This window comes from Sycon ciliatum, chromosome 5, assembly GCF_964019385.1.
Source record: "Sycon ciliatum chromosome 5, ocSycCili1.1, whole genome shotgun sequence".
In the NCBI taxonomy this organism is placed as follows: domain Eukaryota; kingdom Metazoa; phylum Porifera; class Calcarea; order Leucosolenida; family Sycettidae; genus Sycon; species Sycon ciliatum.
The window spans coordinates 260,564-286,033 of record NC_088647.1 but is presented as its reverse complement, the minus strand read 5'-3'; the positions used below and the strand labels follow the sequence as shown (position 1 = coordinate 286,033).

Below are 25,470 nucleotides of genomic sequence, written 5' to 3'. Positions count from 1 at the left end.
GCCCTCGATTTGCGAGGCTCTTGACGCCCTGGAAGTGGCACGAATGCGGCTGAACGTACAAACGTACAGATACGATGATGTAATCAGAACTGGCACAGGGCGTCAGTTTTGCACTTTGGGTTGGATTTCACCGAGCGCAACCGTATATCTGTTACCTTCCGTACAAACCATTTGGCTTTGTTCTGAAGAATGTACATTGAGTGGTGTTCTGTAGGAGTTCTGATTTGGTTTTTTCTGACTGTGGACCCTGTGTGTGTGTGTGTGTGCGTGCGTGCGTGCGTGCGTGCATGTGGAGTGTGTGTGTGTGTGTGTGTGTATGTGTATGTGTGTGTGTGTGCGTGTGTGTGTGCGTGTGTGTGTGCACATGTGTGCGTGGCGGCATGCTGTGTTTTTCTTCTGTATGTACGCAGGCAATATTGTCACCAAGACAGAGGGAGGCTACAGGGTAAACATACGCACGTGCACACACCCACACACACACACACACACACACACACACACACACACACACACACACACACACACACACACACACACACACACACACACACACTGCTTCAGACTTGAACCTGTGAGATGAAAGGAAGCGGGGATGTGAGAGTTGGAGACGGAGACAGTTTTTAAAATACTTTGTTGATTAGTTACAGTACAGTAAACACCTGTCGTCATGGCTGTCATGGCGACCACTCGACCATGGCCACCACTTTTCCTTGTCACGGACGCATTCACATTCAAAACAGCTCGGATAAGGCGACCACTCCACCATGGCCACCACTTTTCCTTGTCACGGACGCATTCACATTCAAAACAGCTCGGATAAGGCGACCACTCCACCATGGCCACCACTTTTCCTTGTCACGGACGCATTCACATTCAAAACAGCTCGGATAAGGCGACCACTCCACCATGGCCACCACTTTTCCTTGTCACGGACGCATTCACATTCAAAACAGCTCGGATAAGGCGACCACTCGACCATGGCCACCACTTTTCCTTGTCACGGACGCATTCACATTCAAAACAGCTCGGATAAGGCGACCACTCCACCATGGCCACCACTTTTCCTTGTCACGGACGCATTCACATTCAAAACAGCTCGGATAAGGCGACCACTCCACCATGGCCACCACTTTTCCTTGTCACGGACGCATTCACATTCAAAACAGCTCGGATAAGGCGACCACTCCACCATGGCCACCACTTTTCCTTGTCACGGACGCATTCACATTCAAAACAGCTCGGATAAGGCGACCACTCCACCATGGCCACCACTTTTCCTTGTCACGGACGCATTCACATTCAAAACAGCTCGGATAAGGCGACCACTCCACCATGGCCACCACTTTTCCTTGTCACGGACGCATTCACCTTCAAAACAGCTCGGATAAGGCGACCACTCGACCATGGCGACCACTTTTCCTTGTCACGGACGCATTCACATTCAAAACAGCTCGGATAAGGCGACCACTCCACCATGGCCACCACTTTTCCTTGTCACGGACGCATTCACATTCAAAACAGCTCGGATAAGGCGACCACTCCACCATGGCCACCACTTTTCCTTGTCACGGACGCATTCACATTCAAAACAGCTCGGATAAGGCGACCACTCCACCATGGCCACCACTTTTCCTTGTCACGGACGCATTCACATTCAAAACAGCTCGGATAAGGCGACCACTCCACCATGGCCACCACATTTCCTTGTCACGGACGCATTCACATTCAAAACAGCTCGGATAAGGCGACCACTCCACCATGGCCACCACTTTTCCTTGTCACGGACGCATTCACATTCAAAACAGCTCGGATAAGGCGACCACTCCACCATGGCGACCACTTTTCCTTGTCACGGACGCATTCACATTCAAAACAGCTCGGATAAGGCGACCACTCCACCATGGCCACCACTTTTCCTTGTCACGGACGCATTCACATTCAAAACAGCTCGGATAAGGCGACCACTCGACCATGGCCACCACTTTTCCTTGTCACGGACGCATTCACATTCAAAACAGCTCGGATAAGGCGACCACTCGACCATGGCGACCACCTTTCCTTGTCACGGACGCATTCACATTCAAAACAGCTCGGATAAGGCGACCACTCGACCATGGCGACCACTTTTCCTTGTCATGGACGCATTCACATTCAAAACAGCTCGGATAAGGCGACCACTCGACCATGGCGACCACTTTTCCTTGTCACGGACGCATTCACATTCAAAACAGCTCGGATAAGGCGACCACTCGACCATGGCGACCACTTTTCCTGGTGACGGACGCATTCACATTCAAAACAGCTCGGATAAGGCGACCACTCGACCATGGCGACCACTTTTCCTGGTCACGGACGCATTCACATTCAAAACAGCTCGGATAAGGCGACCTCTCGCCCAACGCGACCGCCCAACGCGACCACCCACCTGCGACCGCGTTTCACAGAGCTAGTACATGTACATGTACCGTAAAGTACCGCCAGAGCGCCCCGTCTCGCGAGAGCGCCCCACCTTGATTTTACAGCCAGAGAAAGGAAAATCGTATGGCAGAGTGCAACGAAGTGTGTACGATGTGAGAATCTTAGGTCACACTTGGCCGGTTTTTGTGTGGAGCTTGTGTCAGCTTGAAGGTGCGGATTGACTGCAAAACGTGCAATATGTGTACAAGGTTCATGTCGTATGACCTACAGACAGCAGACCACCTCCACAATACGACCACGAAAGGATGAGATGGTGGGGCGCTCTGGCGGTACTTTACGGTAAATGTACGCATTGCATGGTGCACCATGGATGGTAGAGCGACACATCAGTGCAGGAAGAGTAGATGTACTGTATAAGCAGAAATATTCGTCTGGAATTTAATTTCGTCTTTTTCGTCCAAGGAGCTTTTGGACTAAATTAAATGTAGGACGAATATCGATTTGTCCAGCTTTTCTCTACACTCTTATGATCCATGGACGAAATTTTCAACCGGACGAACTCCTTTTCTTTGGAGTTGGACGAAATTATTGACCGGCGAATTTTTCTGCCTCTACAGTACATGGTGCATGCACGACACTTGATAGGTCTGAGGACTCCAGGTACATGAGTCGTCGGAGAGTAGCATAGGTGTGTGCACTGTGATACACTGATCAAAATGATGTGTCACATGTGGATATGGTCACGTGACCCACTGAACCTGGATAAGAAGACCACCTGGCCACGGCGACCACTTTTTCTCGTCCTTTGAGTGGTCGTCGCCTTAGACAGGTTTCACTGTACATGGTTGAAGTAGTTTGGTTTTTGATTAGTTCTGAATTTCTGATAGTTGATTGTACTGCTCAAAATGATTAGTTTCAACAAGAGTAGATAAACAAGAGTGTACAACTCCGGATCTCTCCTGCACAATCTGCAGATACCACCCACGGCGGAATTTTTTCTTGACGTCACCTTTTTTTCAGAAAAACGCGCATCTTGGCGCAGAGCAGTGTGAGAGCACGTGCTGGGCACCGACCTTGTAATGTAAAGCCCGGCCAAGTTCACGAGGCAAAACTTTCCAAAAGACTCGCAGCGCGTGGATCGTAGCAAAGATTACGTCAACAAAAAATTCCGCCGTGGGCCAACCCATCCGGGAGTTGCACACTCTTGTTTATCTACTCTTGGTTTCAAGAATGTTGTAATGGCCCTGAGAAAGTTGTGTCTGTGTGCATGTACTGTGCATGTATGTGTGGATGGGTGTGCAGGCGCGTACGCAGGGGGGGTTTCCCGTTGCCCGGAAACCCCCCAAATGTTCCAAACGAGCAACGGTTTTGGGCATATTTTGGGAGGGCTCACGATCGATCTGGCAAGAATGCAAAACTTCAACAGATCGTAACTCAGTCAAATCTCGCTCAAATCCAACGATCCAAATATCCAGATCGAATAGAAAACTCTCAGCTATCGGTTGAACCTATTTACGACGCGCTGCGAGCAATGTCTCTTGAGATAAATCGTTCGTAAGTTGAGCCGCGATCTTGCAATTTCAAAAAGCGCGTGGTGCGACTCTCGAGTATCGAGAATTTGAGACTTTTCGTCACGCTGACTTGCTCAAATTTGCAGGGGCTTCACGTGTGATATTTTCAAGAGTACACAGCAAAAGAATCGAAACTCTGCGATCAAGAAAAACGAAATCGCTTGAGCAGGACGCGTTTAGGCCTTCGGCCCAGTGCAGTTTGGGGCATTTTTTCGCACCGTCGCTGCACTCTACCGCTATCGCACATAGCACTGGATATGTAGATGGCTGTACTGAGTCCTGGCTATCATGGTCGAACTCATTCTCTCCCTGGTAGGTCTACCTTTCCACTTCCAGGAAGCCTAAGATAATGAATAGAACTGAAGTAATAGTTTAATATGATCTAAAAAGAACACGAAAAAATTCATAATTTTGAAAATTTCGTAGGGCTCTTTAGAAAGGGTTAAACGAGTCAGTGTTTGCGATTTTCTTGGAAACCCCCCTAGAGGTGACCCTGCGTACGCGCCTGGGTGTGTGTGTGTATGTATGTCTGTGTATGTGTGTGTGCGTGTGTGTGTGTGTGCTGGTGGGTGGGTTGGTGTGGGTATGTCTGTGTGTGTGTGTGTGTGTGTGTGTGTGTGGGTGTGTGGGTGTGTGTGTGTGTGTGGGTGTGTGTGTGTGTGTGTGTGTATGTCTGTCTGTCTGTCTGTGTGTGCTGGTGGGTGGGTTGGTGTGGGTATGTACGGGTACCCGGGTGCGTACAGATGGGTGGGTGGGCATATGGGTGGATAGGTAGGTGGCCGTTGGGTGGTTGTGCGCAGGTGTGTACGGGTGTGTACGGGTGCGTATGGGTGTGTACGGGCGTGTATGGGTGTGTATGGGTGGGTGTGTATGGGTGGGTGCGGATGGGTGGCTGGGTGTGTATATGTGTCTGGACTGTGTTACCGCAAAAGCCCGCATTAACCTCCACCCAGTGTTGCGCCAACTGCCCGTGTACACGCCCAGATGCTGGGTGTCAACACTCTTGTCCCATTTCTAGCCCACCTCCGTGTTTACTCTCATGGGCGAAAGCACGGGCCCAGTGTACAGTGCAGTGCATGCACAGCTCCACATGTATGTACTGCACTGCAATGTAGTGTACAGTACACAGTACCGTACATGCACAGCTCCACGTGCATGTACTGTACTGTGTACAGAACACAGTACCGTACATGCACAGCTCCACGTGCATGTACGGTACTGTGTACAGTACACAGTACCGTACATGCACAGCTCCACGTGCATGTACTGTACTGTGTACAGAACACAGTACCGTACATGCACAGCTCCACGTGCATGTACTGCACTGTGTACAGTACACAGTGCAGTACATGCACAGCTCCACGTGCATGTACTGCACTGTGTACAGTACACAGTACCGTACATGCACAGCTCCACGTGCATGTACTGCACTGTGTACAGTACACAGTACCGTACATGCACAGCTCCACGTGCATGTACTGCACTGTGTACAGAACACAGTACCGTACATGCACAGCTCCACGTGCATGTACTGCACTGTGTACAGAACACAGTACCGTACATGCACAGCTCCACGTGCATGTACTGCACTGTGTACAGAACACAGTACCGTACATGCACAGCTCCACGTGCATGTACTGCACTGTGTACAGTACACAGTACCGTACATGCACAGCCCCACGTGCATGTACTGCACTGTGTACAGTACACAGTACAGTACATGCACAGCTCCACGTGCATGTACTGCACTGTGTACAGTACACAGTACCGTACATGCACAGCTCCACGTGCATGTACTGCACTGTGTACAGAACACAGTACCGTACATGCACAGCTCCACGTGCATGTACTGCACTGTGTACAGAACACAGTACCGTACATGCACAGCTCCACGTGCATGTACTGCACTGTGTACAGAACACAGTACCGTACATGCACAGCTCCACGTGCATGTACTGCACTGTGTACAGAACACAGTACCGTACATGCACAGCTCCACGTGCATGTACTGCACTGTGTACAGTACACAGTACAGTACATGCACAGCTCCACGTGCATGTACTGCACTGTGTACAGAACACAGTACCGTACATGCACAGCTCCACGTGCATGTACTGCACTGTGTACAGAACACAGTACCGTACATGCACAGCTCCACGTGCATGTACTGCACTGTGTACAGAACACAGTACCGTACATGCACAGCTCCACGTGCATGTACTGCACTGTGTACAGTACACAGTACAGTACATGCACAGCTCCACGTGCATGTACTGTACTGTGTACAGAACACAGTACAGTACATGCACAGCTCCACGTGCATGTACTGCACTGTGTACAGAACACAGTACCGTACATGCACAGCTCCACGTGCATGTACTGCACTGTGTACAGAACACAGTACCGTACATGCACAGCTCCACGTGCATGTACTGCACTGTGTACAGTACACAGTACAGTACATGCACAGCTCCACGTGCATGTACTGCACTGTGTACAGAACACAGTACCGTACATGCACAGCTCCACGTGCATGTACTGCACTGTGTACAGAACACAGTACCGTACATGCACAGCTCCACGTGCATGTACTGCACTGTGTACAGAACACAGTACCGTACATGCACAGCTCCACGTGCATGTACTGCACTGTGTACAGTACACAGTACAGTACATGCACAGCTCCACGTGCATGTACTGTACTGTGTACAGAACACAGTACAGTACATGCACAGCTCCACGTGCATGTACTGCACTGTGTACAGAACACAGTACCGTACATGCACAGCTCCACGTGCATGTACTGCACTGTGTACAGAACACAGTACCGTACATGCACAGCTCCACGTGCATGTACTGCACTGTGTACAGAACACAGTACCGTACATGCACAGCTCCACGTGCATGTACTGCACTGTGTACAGAACACAGTACCGTACATGCACAGCTCCACGTGCATGTACTGCACTGTGTACAGAACACAGTACCGTACATGCACAGCTCCACGTGCATGTACTGCACTGTGTACAGAACACAGTACCGTACATGCACAGCTCCACGTGCATGTACTGCACTGTGTACAGAACACAGTACCGTACATGCACAGCTCCACGTGCATGTACTGCACTGTGTACAGAACACAGTACAGTACATGCACAGCTCCACGTGCATGTACTGCACTGTGTACAGTACACAGTGCAGTACATGCACAGCTCCACGTGCATGTACTGCACTGTGTACAGTACACAGTACCGTACATGCACAGCTCCACGTGCATGTACTGCACTGTGTACAGTACACAGTACCGTACATGCACAGCTCCACGTGCATGTACTGTACTGTGTACAGAACACAGTACAGTACATGCACAGCTCCACGTGCATGTACTGCACTGTGTACAGAACACAGTACCGTACATGCACAGCTCCACGTGCATGTACTGTACTGTGTACAGAACACAGTACAGTACATGCACAGCTCCACGTGCATGTACGGTACTGTGTACAGAACACAGTACCGTACATGCACAGCTCCACGTGCATGTACTGTACTGTGTACAGAACACAGTACAGTACATGCACAGCTCCACGTGCATGTACGGTACTGTGTACAGTACACAGTGCAGTACATGCACAGCTCCACGTGCATGTACTGCACTGTGTACAGTACACAGTACCGTACATGCACAGCTCCACGTGCATGTACTGCACTGTGTACAGTACACAGTACCGTACATGCACAGCTCCACGTGCATGTACTGTACTGTGTACAGAACACAGTACAGTACATGCACAGCTCCACGTGCATGTACTGCACTGTGTACAGAACACAGTACCGTACATGCACAGCTCCACGTGCATGTACTGTACTGTGTACAGAACACAGTACAGTACATGCACAGCTCCACGTGCATGTACGGTACTGTGTACAGAACACAGTACCGTACATGCACAGCTCCACGTGCATGTACTGTACTGTGTACAGAACACAGTACAGTACATGCACAGCTCCACGTGCATGTACTGTACTGTGTACAGAACACAGTACAGTACATGCACAGCTCCACGTGCATGTACTGCACTGTGTACAGAACACAGTGCAGTACATGCACAGCTCCACGTGCATGTACGGTACTGTGGTATAACTTAGTGTACAGTATACTGTGCTAACCTTATACGTACATGCGGCAGGTCAAAATTCGCGGCACAATTTGCGGTCAATATTAGCACTATTCAAGACGAAATTACGGGGAATTTGCGACAGTTTTTTGGTAAATTTGCAAGTGCATTGGACAATCTACTGGGTTGCCTGCAAGTGCATTGGACAATCTACTGGGTTGCCTGCAAGTGCATTGGACAATCTACTGGGTTGCTTGCAAGTGCATTGGACAATCTACTGGGTTGCCTGCAAGTGCATTGGACAATCTACTGGGTTGCCTGCAAGTGCATTGGACAATCTACTGGGTTGCCTGCAAGTGGATTGGACAATCTACTGGGTTGCCTGCAAGTGCATTGGACAATCTACTGGGTTGCCTGCAAGTGCATTGGACAATCTACTGGGTTGCCTGCAAGTGCATTGGACAATCTACTGGGTTGCCTGCCAGAAAACTATCTACACAGTATTTGTCATAAAGAAGAGAGTTAAGAGAGTTGAGAGAGTTGAGAGAGTGAAAAGGAAATTTACATCATGAAATGCATGCATTTCAGTCCCCAAGGGATGTGCCAGCTACTCAGATGTACAGACTCGGGAGTTTGAAGATTTCGATCAAGTGATGCAATCACCATCTTTCGATGTTTTCATTCAAGAAAACTTCAAAAACCGTGGAAAGTTTGCAGAAATCGCGGATTTATAAGAAATTATCAACATCGCCGACAAATTTGCACCTGTGGAATCGCGATTCCCCCCCCCCCCCCCCCCGGGACAGAATATACAACTATCGTAAAATCCCGCCAGAGCGCCCCGTCTCTCCCATCCGCCCTCCCTGATATATGACTTCTTTTCAGGACTCAGGGAAGTGATTGATTGTATCCTCGTATGACTCTGTGATGCCGTACTGTGCTGCACTCAGTCTGCAGACGCGTGCCCCACCCCGTTTTGACGGGTCTGTGCTACTCCTGGCTCTTGACCTTTGGTCGGTGTACGAGATGAACGAACAGTTTTCGAAGGGGGAGTACTTTTTCATGTAGTACTGAATGCGGTAAGTAGGACTCGCCCGTCCGCCCCTCCCCACCTGAAGCGTCGAGGAGGTAGGGGCGCTCTGGCGGGATTTTACGGTACATGCAGATGGCAAATGTCTCCTAGATGTACACATACTCTCTGCTGAAATGTTCCATATTTGGCCTTTTTGGATCGTACACGGAAATGGGAGTGCATTTCCTGAGTGCTGACTATACCGTATATGTCATATTGTGTTCTGTATACAGTGGAATGACTAGAAATTGTAATAATTGTAAAAATATAGTGTTCCATATACAGTGGAAGTCTGCTAAGAGGTACCCGTCGGAGAGTGGAAGTCTGCTAAGAGGTACCCGTCGGGGAGTGGAAGTCTGCTAAGAGGTACCCGTCGGGGAGTGGCAAAAAGCACTTACTATCCAAGGTAGTTGAGTCCTAGGGCATGATCGATTGGGCGAATCCCGAGCAAGTGTGCTCCGAGTGAGCGTGATCGTTTGGTCGAATCCGATCGAATTCGGGGTAGGTGTACTTGGAGTGGAATCCGACCACACCGGCCCCCACACCAGGAGTGGCCGGAGTGGAAATGGACTTTGCCGTTTTGGACAGCTTTCACAGAATCTTTGTACGATATGCGTACATTTTGCGTACTACACCCTTGTTTTGTTCGATTGGGCCAGCGTTGCTTGGACCACACCGCCTGCTCGCACTCAATCCAGATTCGCCAATCGATGACACCCTTAGATCCTGTGACCCCGCCAATATTATACATTTGAAGTATGCCAAAATGCTCGAAAATATTTACTGTCAAGCAAACCTGTCGTGTCTACACGTGTACGAAAAGTTCACTAAAATAGTACGTGCTATGCGAGGCTAGCTCTGTTGGGACCTGCTGAAAGCTCCGTCATACACGAGTTGTACGTCTTCTCAGAGTACGTCGTATCCGTACACATTTGTACATGTATGTCCGCTTATGGGAGGAAAATCTGTGTACGAGTACGCATGTGACGGAAAAGGACCGTACTAAGCAGTTGTACGTCTTACCAGGGTACGTAGGCCGGCTAGGTGAATTCCACTAAAGATCTACTGTAAAATCCATATAATAACGAAGTGCTAACTCTAACGAGTTAACGAGGAGAAATCCGTCGTTAAAATAGAAATCGTTATACAGAAATCGATACATATACTGTCCTATTGAGCGTTGAGAATGAGTGAGAATCGTTACCTTTGGTACACGTAAACTAGTCAATTTTGGGAAATCGTTATAATTATATGCGCCTCGTTAGAATAATGGCTTTTACAGTAGTCCATATCTGTAGCTGTGTACATATTTCCCCAAATTTAAGGATGTGTCAAGCCTTATATGGATGTTCTTACATGATTGTCTGCTTTATTCTACTTTGCAGTGATAGCAATGAAGACACTAATATTTACCATGACCGCGAATCTCAAGGCTATGGTGCACTGGCGCGAGGATCACGCGAGTTGACGTAAGTTCCCATGACGATAACTACTAGTGTACGATTTTATGTCATGATCCAGATCATGTGCTGTTAACATTATTGTTGTATGTCCAGATCATGTGCTGATAACATGTTGTTATCAGCACATGATCTTGACAATTGGACATACAACAAGTTGTTATATGTCAATATCATGGGTGGTGTTACTCACTGGTATATCGTATGTTCTACTTCAGAAGTAAGATGTTTTGGTACAGTGTAGTCATTGTCTTCATTGTTTTCTCAAATGTTCTATTTTTTCATTGGTTTGACGGAACGTTTGAGGGAAAGTTGCGAATGGGTTGTTTTATTTTTGTGTCTCTTTCTTGTAGGGAGCTCACAGCATCTACCAGACGTAAGTTTGTGTGTGTGTGTGTGTGTGTGTGTGTGTGTGTGTGTGTGTGTGTGTGTGCGTGTGTGTGTGTGTTTGGTGTACATGCGGGCCCTCCCAGCTAGCACATGCACCAGTGGTACTAGGACTGGGCCCTCTCGGCTAGGGACACACTGCTTGCACTGACAAACTTCACACCAGCATGTGACATGATGGGCCTAGCCGACCACCCCGACCACCCTGGTCACCCTGACCACCCCGACCACCCCGACCACCCTGACCACCCTGGTCACCCTGACCACCCTGGTCACCCTGACCACCCTGGTCACCCTGACCACCCTGGTCACCCTGACCACCTTGACCACCCTGGTCACCCTGACCACCCTGGTCACCCTGACCACCCTGACCACCCTGACCACCCTGGTCACCCTGGTCACCCTGACCACCCTGGTCACCCTGACCACCCTGGTCACCCTGACCACCCTGGTCACCCTGACCACCCTGGTCACCCTGACCACCCTGGTCACCCTGACCACCCTGGTCACCCTGACCACCCTGGTCACCCTGACCACCCTGGTCACCCTGACCACCCTGGCCACCCTGACCACCCTCAGTGGCGTAGCCAGGGGGGGTGCTTTGGGTGCCCAAGCACCCCCCTCAAAAATTTCAGGTACCATTTTCGTACTGCTGTGGATCTACGCCCGCCCGCGATCGAGACTCGACGTCGACAAGATCGACGCCACACGACGCTGCGCTGCACGACGGGGCCCGGCCAACTGTATTACACTAGTACTAGTAGCGCATGCAGGTTGCACTTGAGACTGCATGCATGGCTGCACATGCAGTCATGTTCTCGCCGGTGACAGGCGCAGTAGTGCTAAATTATTAATTTTTAGTACAATGTAGTACTACCGGTACTGTAATTTGAACTAGTACTACCGTGGTAGTATAGTTGTGTGTAGATCTTTGCCTTTGAATGTGAGTTTGGTCGTTTTCGGATGCACTGCGCATTGTACAACTACCGGTATATAGACTCGCACTTTGTGTAGCTAGACTTGGTAGAAGTGAAAGAGAAGTGTCAACGTCGTTTTGTGATCCGCAAGTCGAATGGATTCTTATGAAAATGTCGATCTTGAAGTATTTTAGTCGAGGGAAGTCGAAGAGACCAGATACCAGTAGCAGCAGTGCCAGTGCCAATTGTCTGTATTATATTCTGGGTCTAACCACACCCTGTCAATCTCTTACCATCCAACTTCTGTAGCAAAGTACTGTGCGTTTCATACGATTATCTGACTTTTTATTGAATCATTGGTGGAATGGAAAATAATGAAATAGATGCAAAAATGAAGGATTTGGCACTCAATATCGAAAATTTTTCCGGGGGAGGGCCCCCGGACCCCCCCCCCATTTTTCGCGCCCTTCCGGCGCACGCCCACACTTCCAGTAAGCACCCCCCTCAGCCACAATCCTGGCTACGCCCCTGACCCTGGTCACCCTGACCACCCTGGCCACCCTGACCACCCCGACCACCCTGACCACCCTGGTCACCCTGACCACCCTGGCCACCCTGACCACCCTGGTCACCCTGACCACCCTGGCCACCCTGACCACCCTGGCCACCCTGACCACCCTGGTCACCCTGACCACCCTGGTCACCCTGACCACCCTGGCCACCCTGACCACCCTGGTCACCCTGACCACCTTGACCACCCTGGTCACCCTGGTCTCCCTGGTCACCCTGGTCTCCCTGGTCTCCCTGACCACCCTGACCACCCCGACAACCCTGACCACCCTGGTCACCCTGGCTACCCTGGCCAATACTGTACTTGACTGTGGCCAGAGTGGGCAGAGTATGTTCTTGTCAGCCTATAAGTCGTTATTTGTTGACTTCTGACATCATCAGTTTCTAGCCCTGTGCCATGTTGTCTTGTGATGTGTGCATACATGTCATACATTATGTTTTCTTCTCTCTTTTGTGTACATTGATATGCTGATGTTCATTGTAGATGGTTTCGCATATTCAGCACCTGAAAAAGTCAATTTTGGACATCGCCGCTCAGCCGTGGGCGAGGTCAGTGTTTGTCGGTGTGTTTGTTAGTGCTTGTCTGTCTTTGTCTGTCGGTCTTGGATCAGAAGAGTAATTGTAATAGTAGTAGTAGTAATAGTATACAGCTTAGCGTATAACGACACTCGGCGGGCATCAGAAAGTGTCGTTATTCGCGAAGTGTCCTGATACCCGAAGTCTCATTTCATTATATGTACAGTTAGGCGAGACCAAAATAAAATCGAGATTCCCGGGCAGGACCCATGTGAAATTGGTGCGGGCGGGCAAATTTTATGTTTTATTTTTTTCCCATGTATGTACATGACTATAATGTGCATGCCATGTTGAACTTTTTTTACAGCATTTTCCGGTAATTTGTATTCAATTTTTTTACAGACAACAGGTATGCGGTTTTACCCGTTCAACTTTTCTATATTTCGGCCAACGATGGCCCTGATCTGTACATCAGGGAGCCGTACAAGCTCGGGTTTTTGTGACTCCACGTCACAGATCTACTCACACGATCAGTAGCTCAGTACTGTACATGTATGAACTGTTCAAAAAAAAATTGGCTTTGGCTCAATTTTGGTGCGGGAGGGCCCGGGAATCTCTATTTTTTTGGTCTCGCCTTAGATGTGACTTTGCTCTGGGCATGGAAATTCTGTCCTTATCTGCGAATTGTCGTTATATCCGCAGTCGTTCAAGTTATTAGCGAAGTTGACTGTATGTGTGTATGTGCGTATGTGTGTGTTTGTCTGTGTACATGTACATGTGTGTGTGTGTGTGTGTGTGTGTGTGTGTGTGTGTGTGTGTGTGTGTGTGTGTGTGTGTGTGTGTTGTATGTGCTATACCTGCAGAGTGCTAGAATGCGTATGTATGACACTCGTACGGAAAGCACTCGTGCTGACGGCGAGACGAGTACAGTCACAGGTACTAACGATCATGTTGATACGGTGGCGGAGCAGCAGCCGTATTGAATAAGCACACTCAGCATGCTGAGCTCAACTGACAGAACTGACAGTGTACATGGCAACTAACACCTACACAGGATGCTGTGGATATTGAGGATGCTGAGGAGACTGCTGGGGATGCTGACGTGGCTGCTGTGGATGCTGTGGATACTGACGTGGCTGCAGGGCAGGTGTGCATCAGTGTATGTTACTGTGTGTGATCCATAGCTTTCAAGTCTCATCAGGTAAGCCGCACCTTGCGTTGGGTTTCCCTGGTTGAGTTCTAACAGTTACGGGAAGTGGCAGGGAATGGCAGAGAGTGACAGAGAGTGACATGGTTTACATGCACAGCTGTACCGCTCCACAGCAACGTTCAGTAGCATTGAGGATATCACTAGTATCCTGTGGACAATAACAACAACAATAACAGCTGAAGACAGTGCACTGTGTTGAGCAAGTCTTGGCCGTCATCGGGTGGCATTCACTGCTGCTGCTGGTGCTGCTTACGCTGTTTTGTAACACAGAGCTTAGTGAAGCTGAGATTCTATTTTATCCCCCCCCCCCCCCCCCCCCCACACACACACACAAACTACATGTATATTGCTTACATTGTTTTACACGTTTACTGCTATAGAAAGTGAACTATCATCTATCATCTACCCCGTTTCTTCTATCATCTATCATCTACCCCATTTCTGTGTATATGTGTATTGGACGTAGACAACATCACAGGCTGTAAATGCAGCTCTGTGTGTATTTTAGTCATGGTATTAACCACCGTGGTATGAGCGCTGATACTCGTTTTGTTTTGGCTGTCCTTTGCTCTCTGCTCTCTGCTGTTCGGCTGTGCTCCTCTTACCAGCATACTTGCATGTAAATAATGCTGCACTTCCAGTTTTCGGTGTTTTTATTTGACTCTCCAGTTGATAGTATGTATGCGTGATGATCTCTGAGACCAACCATTCGGTTCCCAGGGCCCTGGCTAGGCTGCTACTGCTGCTGCTAGCACTGGGAAATAATACTATTATATATTCTCTGTTATTCCTAGTTTGCTCTCTGCCATTTTGCACTCTTATGCAATCCTGTCCTGGTTTCTTCTGTTGCTGCATGGCCATGTAGATGACTTACATGTGCATATGTGTGCACACATGTGTGTGTATACTATCCAATGCCCTGTATGTGCACATGTGTGTGTATTATCCAATGCCCTGTATCAGCACCGCAGTCTCAGGTTTTAGTACCACCATTCACCTTTGATCATTTATTCTTGTACAAATGCCGTGAATTCTGTTCATGGCGTTCCCTATCACTGTCACCTGCTTACTGATGCTAGTAGCTCTGAATTCCACTACTTCAAGTACTAGTATAGTACGGGACGGTAGTACTCAATCAGTACTATGTCTTTGCAGTCACCATGAGCTAATTGGAGCCCCATCTGAAATTTGAAAATTTTACATCAGATTCTGCCGATTCCGTACGTCGTGCCATTTCCTATACTTCGAAGTACATTTTTCCGTTTTACTGTTTTTCTCTTTTTCTTTCTCAGTACTCGCTGCTATCATGCTGTAGTATTGTTGATGGTCTATTTTTGAAAAGAACTTTTCAATTCACAGTGTTCTGTGTTCACCCTGTTGTCATGGCTACTGTACACTGTGGGTGATGTTTGTTACCAGGGTTACAGCACAAGTGTGACCTCACTGCCAGTGTGAGTGCTTACTGTACTGTGTGTGTGTGTGTATACTGCTACATGTAGTACCGTGTACACTGCTACATGTATTACCAAGAGTATAATATTATTATAACCCCCATGCCCAGGGCTTATACATACTCTTGGTAATACAGTGTACTTGTAGTGGTATTCTGAGTCGGTGCTGGGTGAAAAGCTGTGATGTTTCACACAGCTGTGACAGATTGAGCAAGGGTCCTATATTCACAAGCGTATTCATGTCATTGGCCTTCGCTTCAGTACCCCGTAAAGAGAGATTCCCGTAAAGAGAGATGGCAGTGGCATTGGCGGAGTTTTAATGGATTTACACACCTGGCAAATAAGCGCAATTTTGTCAGTTAGGTGTCGAGTGTTGTGTTAAATTCCATGCCGCATCATGAAGGAAGATGGTCAGTCAAACCAGTCCTCCTGCTTGGTATTGTGTTGTGTTGGGTGATGGTAGAGTCCGGCAAGAGAATAATACAATGTCATCTACACGACTCTACATGACTGTACATGATTATACAATCATGATTTATAAATATAGTACTCTTGATACTGGCAGTGTACGTGCAAGGGAGCCTCAGGAGGCCAGGCCATGTGTGTTCTATAGTGCTTGGCTGCTATATTAGTATATAGCAAGTCTGTCTAGAGTACCAGGTACATGTAGGGGGGGGGGGGGCAGTGAAAAGCCTTGTTCATGGCTTACTGCCCAGCACAAAGTGATACTATTCCATGCCATTTCGGCACCCTCAAGTTCAGCGCCAACCAGCTGAGCGCGACCGTTTCAGCACCGTGAACCCGTAAAGTAAGCGCCGAATTTTACAGCGCCACATACTTCAGCACAGTATACTTCAGCGCCAGCAGATAAGCGCCGAATATCTCAGCGCCACATAAATCAGTGCCATATATGTCAGCGCCAAATATGTCAGTGGACCTTTCTCAGCACCACAGATCTCAGCGCCAATTTATTATAAAATGCATGTATGAACATCGCATGTTATAAGTATGACTGTACAAATATCGACTTCGCGCTGTACTGTATCGCACTGTACTTTATCGCGCTGTACTGTATCGCGCTGTACTGTATCGCGCTGTACTGTATCGCACTGTACTGTACCGCGCTGTACTGTATCACACTGTACTGTATCGCACTGTACTTTATCGCGCTGTACTGTATCGCGCTGTACTGTATCGCGCTGTACTGTATCGCACTGTACTGTACCGCGCTGTACTGTATCGCGCTGTACTGTATCGCGCTGTACTGTATCGCACTGTACTGTACCGCGCTGTACTGTATCACGCTGTACTGTATCGCGCTGTACTGTATCGCTCTGTACTGCACCGCGCTGTACTTGATCGCACTGAACTTCTTCGCGCTGTAAATTACCGCGCCTTTTTCGCGCTGAGTTGCTGGCGCTGTACTTTACCGTGCTGATAGTCATGGCGCTGAAGAAGCTGGCGCTGTGAAATCATGCGCTGAAGTGCTGGCGCTGAAATGTATTGCGCTGAAACGGCAGCGCTGAAATGTATTGCGCTGAGACGGCAGCGCTGAAGTGGCAGCGCTGAAATGTATTGCCCTGAAACGGCAGCGCTGAAATGTATTGCGCTGAAATGTTTTGCGCTGAAACGGCAGCGCTGAAATGTATTGCGCTGAAGTGGCAGCGCTGAAATGTATTGCGCTGAAATGTATTGCGCTGAAATGTATTGCGCTGAAACAGCAGCGCTGAAATGTATTGCGCTGAAACGGCAGCGCTGAAATGTATTGCGCTGAAACGGCAGCGCTGAAATGTATTGCGCTGAAATGGCAGCGCTGAAATGTATTGCGCTGAAATGTATTGCGCTGAAACGGCAGCGCTGAAATGTATTGCGCTGAAACGGCAGCGCTGAAATGTATTGCGCTGAAACGGCAGCGCTGAAATGTATTGCGCTGAAATGTTTTGCGCTGAAACGGCAGCGCTGAAATGTATTGCGCTGAAACGGCAGCGCTGAAATGTATTGCGCTGAAACGGCAGCGCTGAAATGTATTGCGCTGAACCGGCAGCGCTGAAATGTATTGCGCTGAAACGGCAGCGCTGAAATGTATTGCGCTGAAATGGCAGCGCTGAAATGTATTGCGCTGAAACGGCAGCGCTGAAATGTATTGCGCTGAAATGTATTGCGCTGAAACGGCAGCGCTGAAATGTATTGCGCTGAAACGGCAGCGCTGAAATGTATTGCGCTGAAACGGCAGCGCTGAAATGTATTGCGCTGAAACGGCAGCGCTGAAATGTATTGCGCTGAAACGGCAGCGCTGAAATGTATTGCGCTGAAATGTTTTGCGCTGAAATGTATTGCGCTGAAACGGCAGCGCTGAAATGTATTGCGCTGAAACGGCAGCGCTGAAATGTATTGCGCTGAAACGGCAGCGCTGAAATGTATTGCGCTGAAACGGCAGCGCTGAAATGTATTGCGCTGAAACGGCAGCGCTGAAATGTATTGCGCTGAAATGGCAGCGCTGAAATGTATTGCGCTGAAACGGCAAATCACCAGTTATATACTAGTAATCTATGTGTCCTGCATCAACTCGTGATCCACTGCCTCAACTCGTGATCCACTGCCTCAACTCGTGATCCACTGCCTCAACTCGTGATCCACTGCCTCAACTCGTGATCCACTGCCTCAACTCGTGATCCACTGCCTCAACTCGTGATCCACTGCCTCAACTCGTGATCCACTGTCTCAACTCGTGATCCACTGCCTCAACTCGTGATCCACTGCCTCAACTCGTGATCCACTGCCTCAACTCGTGATCCACTGCCTCAACTCGTGATCCACTGCCTCAACTCGTGATCCACTGTCTCAACTCGTGATCCACTGCCTCAACTCGTGATCCACTGCCTCAACTCGTGATCCACTGTCTCAACTCGTGATCCACTGCCTCAACTCGTGATCCACTGCCTCAACTCGTGATCCACTGCCTCAACTCGTGATCCACTGCCTCAACTCGTGATCCACTGCCTCAACTCGTGATCAGCATGCAGAAAAGATAACAAGCAGTGAACCATGTGATCGTGAGGGCACTTGGTGACAAACACTGTAGCACGATTCCCTGCTGCATCTGGGCAAACAGGTTTGCAAACGGAACATACTGTAAACCGGGTAATTTTAGCGACGGTGATATTTTAGCGATTTTAGCGAAAGGAGTGTATTCGTTAAGTTTTGCCACACCAATCAGAAAACGCTAAAAGTTTACACGCTAATATTAGCCGTTCTACAGTATTCCGAAAAAAGACAACGACATGACTTGCTGGCCACACAGGAGGCACAACCAGTTCTTGCCGAGAAGCAGCAGCAGCAGCAACACTTCTATTCTTCAATCTGTGTGAACACGCATGGCTGCAACTGCTCAGATCACGTTGCTGTCCACTGTACTCGTAAAGCATCGTGTTGCGAAAACACCAGAAGTCATAGGGAAAACCATCAGAACTATCTCTGCAAAAACTAAAAACACAACTGCGCACTAAACACAACTACATGCTCTAATTTGAAGATAAACAAACTTTGAAAGTAACACAGAATGTAAAGTGCCATGTACTTAGAAGTAGATCAAAGATGGTCTGGCTTTGTTGATGGCGTTGAAAGAAAATCAGTTGAACCCCACTGGAGACAGACATACCATGGTCCAGTAGTACATGTGACACCAAAAAATGTGATCAACGCTAGCCTACTGAAGTAAATAATACAGAACCGCCACCAGATAACGGCCACCAGTTCATAAAAGAAGTTAAAAAGACAGTGACTGGGCAGCAGGAACTGCTACACCCCACAACAGAGAAGAAGAAGAAAGATACACTGGCCACTTGCCTTGATGCATGTACACTGAAATGAAATAAGGTTTATGGTTCACATGGAGAGCACACAGCATTATGTATTCAAGTAATTCGATACTTTTTTTCATGCTCTATAAAAACAAGATTTGTACTGGCATTGGAGCACTATAGCAGGTTGCCTCAGAGATTTTGTTCTATGATGAGTTTGTATCATGAGCTCAGTAAAATATCGTGAAATGGTACTGTGGTACACACTGCAATGTGCAATGGAGTATATTGTAGTTTGAAATCAAATATAGAAATAAAGGTGTTGCATCGACAAAACTGACGGGGTGGGTTGGCCCAGCGAGAGTGAAGCACTGAAGGGCTAGGTCTAAGCATCTTCTAACTTGTAAACATCGTGACGCTTCTGCTGACGTGTTGGAATGGAAGCACGCACATTATCCACAGCATTGAAATCTACACAACAACAGCAGCAGCAGCAGCAGCAGCAACAGCAGCAACAGCAGCAGTATTACGGCTGGGAGGCAATGGGGTAGGCCAGCTTGTTAGGCATAACGTAACGATATCCTTGTCACATACTTTGCCAACAATCTCTCCTACTTGTATGTCCACTCGTGCAATTTTCCATACAAGTAAACAAAACTGAGAGCTGACAACCAGTGCAGCAGCCATTACTACACACCGTGACCTGCTTGTAAGAAAACAAGACGCCAAAGACTAGCAAACAAACAAGACCCCCTCCCCCCCCCCAACAAACAACAAGACTCCCCTAACAAACAAACAAACAAACAAACAACAAGACTCCCCTAACAAACAAACAAACAAACAAGCAAGACCCAAAGAGGGCAAAGACCTACTAACACAACTGCTAGCAGCATAGATGGAGCAGCGCAGACTGAAAAGCATACTTCAGTAGATCAAACAGCATACGAGAAGACGGAGTAGCACAGGGTTTTGAACTTTTTAATTCTTTACGGTGGGCAGGGAGTAGTTTAGGTTTTTGGGGTTCCCACCCCGCCGCCTTCAAAAGCCCTCAAATGGAGTCGGAACACATCAATTTCAGTTCCTTGACGGATGATGACCTGGAGGAACTTGCTAGGAAAAACCATGTCGGGCAAGACCACTGATGAACGACAAGAGTCGGAGACTCAGAATGCGCTATCACTCCTGTCCACGCTAGTAGAGACGGTAAAGGCTAAGCAAGTCGAAGAATTGAAGAGTGTGATTGTGATTGTGATTCAGGCTGAAGGTAAAAATTCCGCCTTTGCTGCCCTGCAAGAGAAGGTCTGCACCTTGGAAAGCCGCAATCAAAAGTTGTTCAGTGTACAAATCGTGTATCGGTCCGACCTTCGTACACAGCTGTCACAGCAGCACGTATCAAGCACACACAGGACTGGTACTCATTCTAACAGCCAACAAACTGCCAGATCCCACCCCCCACGGACAACAACTCTGAAAGGCCTCTGGCTTCTGAGGGATCAACCAAGGAAAATGAAAAAAGATCAGCAAACACCAACTGGGAGTAGCCAAAGCAACGTCACACCTTCCGCACTGGAGTCAGTGGAGAATCAACAAAGAGAACTGTCACATCTCTCTATGAGAAGCCATGCCAAACATCACGACGTTGGATACCATGTGCAGTTCAGACAGGCCAAGACTCAAAGTATTCTTCCTTGGGAATGTAAACCCCGGATGCCATGCCAAATCCATAGCAACTTGGTGCACCGAGCAAGGAGTGGAGACGTACAGATGCAGTGTGGCCGAATCCAGAGCGTTTGAGACAGCGTATGCCCGTCTAGTGATTCCGGAGGCAGCAGGCTCCAAAGTCGAACAAAGTGGGTTCTGACTAGATACGATCAGTGTGAGACCCTGGAGATTTCGCTAGAGATTTCGCACGGACAGCTATGGCTGGAGCGACCAGGACACAGCATCAGCATGAGTGCATCTTTGCTAAATCCTTCCTCCCCTTTGCGCCCAAGCACCCTTTGCAGCACCTTACATCCCACGGACAACTCAGGAATTTAAAGTTGGACATATCAATATGTGCAGCTTGCGGCACAAAGTCTTCGTTCTGGAAGGCATACTACATAAGTATGATCTTGATGTAATGGCAGTCACAGAGACATGGCTTGACTCGGATGTGGCTGATGTAATGGCAGTCACAGAGACATGGCTTGACTCGGATGTGGCTGATGTAATGGCAGTCACGGAGACATGGCTTGACTCGGATGTGGCTGATGTAATGGCAGTCACAGAGGCATGGCTTGACTCGGATGTGGCTGATGTAATGGCAGTCACAGAGACATGGCTTGACTCGGATGTGGCTGATGTAATGGCAGTCACGGAGACATGGCTTGACTCGGATAATCTTGATGTAATGGCAGTCACAGAGACATGGCTTGACTCGGATGTGACTGATGTAATGGCAGTCACAGAGACATGGCTTGACTCGGATGTGGCTGATGTAATGGCAGTCACAGAGACATGGCTTGACTCGGATGTGGCTGATGTAATGGCAGTCACGGAGACATGGCTTGACTCGGATGTGGCTGATGTAATGGCAGTCACGGAGACATGGCTTGACTCGGATAATCTTGATGTAATGGCAGTCACAGAGACATGGCTTGACTCGGATGTGACTGATGTAATGGCAGTCACAGAGACATGGCTTGACTCGGATGTGGCTGATGTAATGGCAGTCACAGAGACATGGCTTGACTCGGATGTGGCTGATGTAATGGCAGTCACGGAGACATGGTTTGACTCGGATGTGGCTGATGTAATGGCAGTCACAGAGACATGGCTTGACTCGGATGTGGCTGATGTAATGGCAGTCACGGAGACATGGCTTGACTCGGATAATCTTGATGTAATGGCAGTCACGGAGACATGGCTTGACTCGGATAATCTTGATGTAATGGCAGTCACGGAGACATGGCTTGACTCGGATGTGGCTGATGTAATGGCAGTCACGGAGACATGGCTTGACTCGGATGTGGCTGATGCAGAAGTGGCAGTGCAGGACTACACGGTGTACCGCAGGGATCGTCCCTGCAAGAACACCTGTAGATGTAAGAAAGGGAAGGAAGACATGCAAAAATGTGGCGGCATTGTCATGTACACTAAATCACAACTTGCTTTCAAGGCTGAGCGGTACCTTGACGCTGACTTGGAGGCCATATGGATGTGCGCTCCTCAGACGTTGAGCAGCAATAACTAAAATTGGATGCATGTATCGGCCCCCAGCTGAGAGTTCTAACTACTGGAACTGCCTAGCACTGATCGTGGCTCAGCTGCAAGATGACGACCTGGTTCTCTTGGGACACCTAAATGTAGACTTCAACTGCCAGCACACATCTCAGCTCCAGAACATGAAAGATAATAGTCTCCTCCCTCTGAACTTCAGCAATGTTATATCCCAGCCTACCCGCGTCACAGCTACTACAGCTTCGTCTATTGACTGTATTCTCACCAGCATGCAAGAAGTAGTGGCCGGAAAGACCTATCCCTGTGGATTTACAGACCATGACTTTATACGTGCCTCCATGTTGCTGCAACGGGCATCTACCCACAAGTACTACCTGAGCCAATCCCCTCAGCCAATCCCCTCAGCCAATCCCCTCAGCCAGACGCAATTTTCCTAAGACCAACATCAACCAGTTCAGACAACTTGGAAGTAATGGCTCTCTCTCTCTCTCTCTATGTTCTCAGCAGTGGATGTGGACGGCATGGTGGACGAATGGCTAGACAAATTCAATGCAGTACTTGGCATAGATACGCCGTATTGCACAGTTCAACAGTATGTTGGCAAGGCACGTGGTAGGAAATGCCCATTCATGATGCCAGATCTTTTACAGCTGATTCGCCAGAGAAAGGCCGCATATCGCAAGTATTGTGAACATGGAAACAAGCACCCAGAGTTGTACAACGTACTCACTAGACTGCGAACGAGATCCACCAATCTGTATCGCTTTTACAAAAACAACTATCTTCGCCATCAATGTGATAACTACAGATATGCAGCTCTGGGCCACAGTTAACCATGTCATGAAGCGTACCGAGCACCGTGACTGTTGCACGGCTATGGTGGATTCAGCTAGCCTCAATAGCTATTTTCATAGCATTGTGAATGGCCCTTCTGCATCATATGACTTTCCTCTTGGGCCAGGTCCCAAGTTGGCTGTCACATCCTTTTCTGCTGTCTCAGAAGAATCAGTTGCTGGCCTGCTCAAGTCATTAAAACCAGGAAAAGAATGTGGACCAGATGGCTTGTTGCCTGGTTTGTTGCGTTCACTAGCTGATCCTCGGGCACAATCTATTACAATGGCTTTCAATGCCTCCCTGTGTACGTCCTCCACTTTCCCATGCAAATTCAAGCTGGCACATATCACGCCCATCTTAACCTTTTACTGTCCGATTAAAATGTATACAAGCCCACGGAACCACAAAATCTGAAACTAGAATTAGACGTAACTTTGGTTTGAATTTGACAATTTCCACAATCTTGGGCATCCTGGAAAGGTCTTGACGAGACGAACGCAATGAGCCCACACTCGGCGCCACAGGATGCACTGGTCCAGCGCTGCAAGCCAGGGAACGCGCACCAGCGCTGAGCTCACGCTCGAGATCGATTTCAATCCACCATGTCACCCCTGTTGCTCGTATCGAGCTCAAATATTTTCGTAGAGACTCCCGGGAACCTACTTTTGAATTTGAATCGGTGTAGCCTTGCCAACAGGTGACGTAAACAGGGAAAATCCCAGCCGTCGACATGCGCGTCGCGCTCTGAACTCACATTTCCCGGGACCAGAATTACGAGTGCGATAACTCCACAACCGCTCTTCGTATCGCTTCGGGAATTGTTCGAGACGACAGCTGAGACCTTTCTCTTCGACCTACATATTTCGATCTCTCCAAAAGACCTAGATTTGAGCAAGTTACGATAATTTCAAAATGCCTACCCCATCGATCCCATTGGGTCGATGCTTGTATGTACGGACAGTAAAGGGTTAAAGTCCAAGCAAGGTGACCCACACTCTCCAAGCAATGATAGACCGGCTTCGCTCACCTCAGTCCTGAGCAAATTGTTACAGAAGGTTGTACGACGCCAAATTTCTACTCAACTCACTGACTCGAAGGTCCTTCATGACCATCAGTTTGGGTTTAGGTCCTGTCGCTCAACAGCACAACTCCTGACCTTGGCCATAAAATTTATAAATGATTGGATTTCGTCTCGTGACAGTGGCAACACCACAGCAATTGCTTTCGTAGATCTAAGCAAAACGTTCGACCGGGTGCTCCATCAACAACAACTGCTGCATAGTCCACACCACCTTGGAATCACTGGTTCAGCATGGGAGTCTCTCGCACTACAAGTACAGCAATGCAGTAGTACTACTGTGTGTGAAATCTGATCCAACGTGCAAAGTATTAGTTGCCCTCCCAGAACCACTTCTTGACTACATGTATCCTTCAAGTACATACTATACTGACCACCTGCAATACTGACCTGCATTACTGACCTGCATTACTGACCTGCATTACTGACCTGCATTACTGTCCTGCATTACTGACCTGCATTACTGACCTGCATTACTGACCTGCATTACTGACCTGCATTACTGTCCTGCATTACTGACCTGCATTACTGACCTGCATTACTGACCTGCATTACTGACCTGCATTACTGTCCAGCAAACATACATTCTACTGTCCACCACTGTCCACCATTGTCCAGCAAACATACATTGCAGTGTACACTGCACAGTGTACTAATGATCATGGGTGATGTTTACTAGTAACTTACCAAGATCAGCATAGACAATGCCTTCTTTCTCATCAGTTTTTGCCAACACAGCTCCCCTACAAAGTACAATAGTGAAATAGAGAGAAGAGAAATAAAGGAAGAAAGGACATCTGTCATCTGAGCACACCGCTACCACAGGAAAGCCACCGTAATCCCACC

General features: G+C 48.4%; 2 protein-coding genes across 2 annotated transcripts in view; one reads left to right on the top strand and one right to left on the bottom strand.

Moving 5' to 3' along the window:
* Window positions 1-410: 410 nt before the first annotated feature.
* On the top strand, window positions 411-15,597 carry LOC135817068 (phospholipid-transporting ATPase IA-like; the record flags this gene model as incomplete). Its single annotated transcript, XM_065330169.1, is given in 5 exon segments — window positions 411-445; window positions 10,565-10,648; window positions 10,993-11,015; window positions 12,998-13,062; window positions 13,893-15,597. Coding segments are annotated over 5 exon segments (327 nt in total), but the record flags the coding sequence as incomplete, so codon positions are not given.
* Window positions 15,598-19,088: 3,491 nt separating this feature from the next.
* The window catches only part of LOC135817067 (omega-amidase NIT2-like), a 16,331-nt gene continuing 9,949 nt past the window's right edge, over window positions 19,089-25,470 (bottom strand). Inside the window, exons 9-10 of the mRNA XM_065330168.1 lie at window positions 25,312-25,367; window positions 19,089-19,961 (exon numbers count right to left, since the gene is read on the bottom strand). Of these exons, the coding sequence (XP_065186240.1) occupies window positions 19,876-19,961; window positions 25,312-25,367 (142 nt within the window). The 3' untranslated portion in view covers window positions 19,089-19,875. The remainder of the gene's footprint in view (window positions 19,962-25,311; window positions 25,368-25,470) is intronic.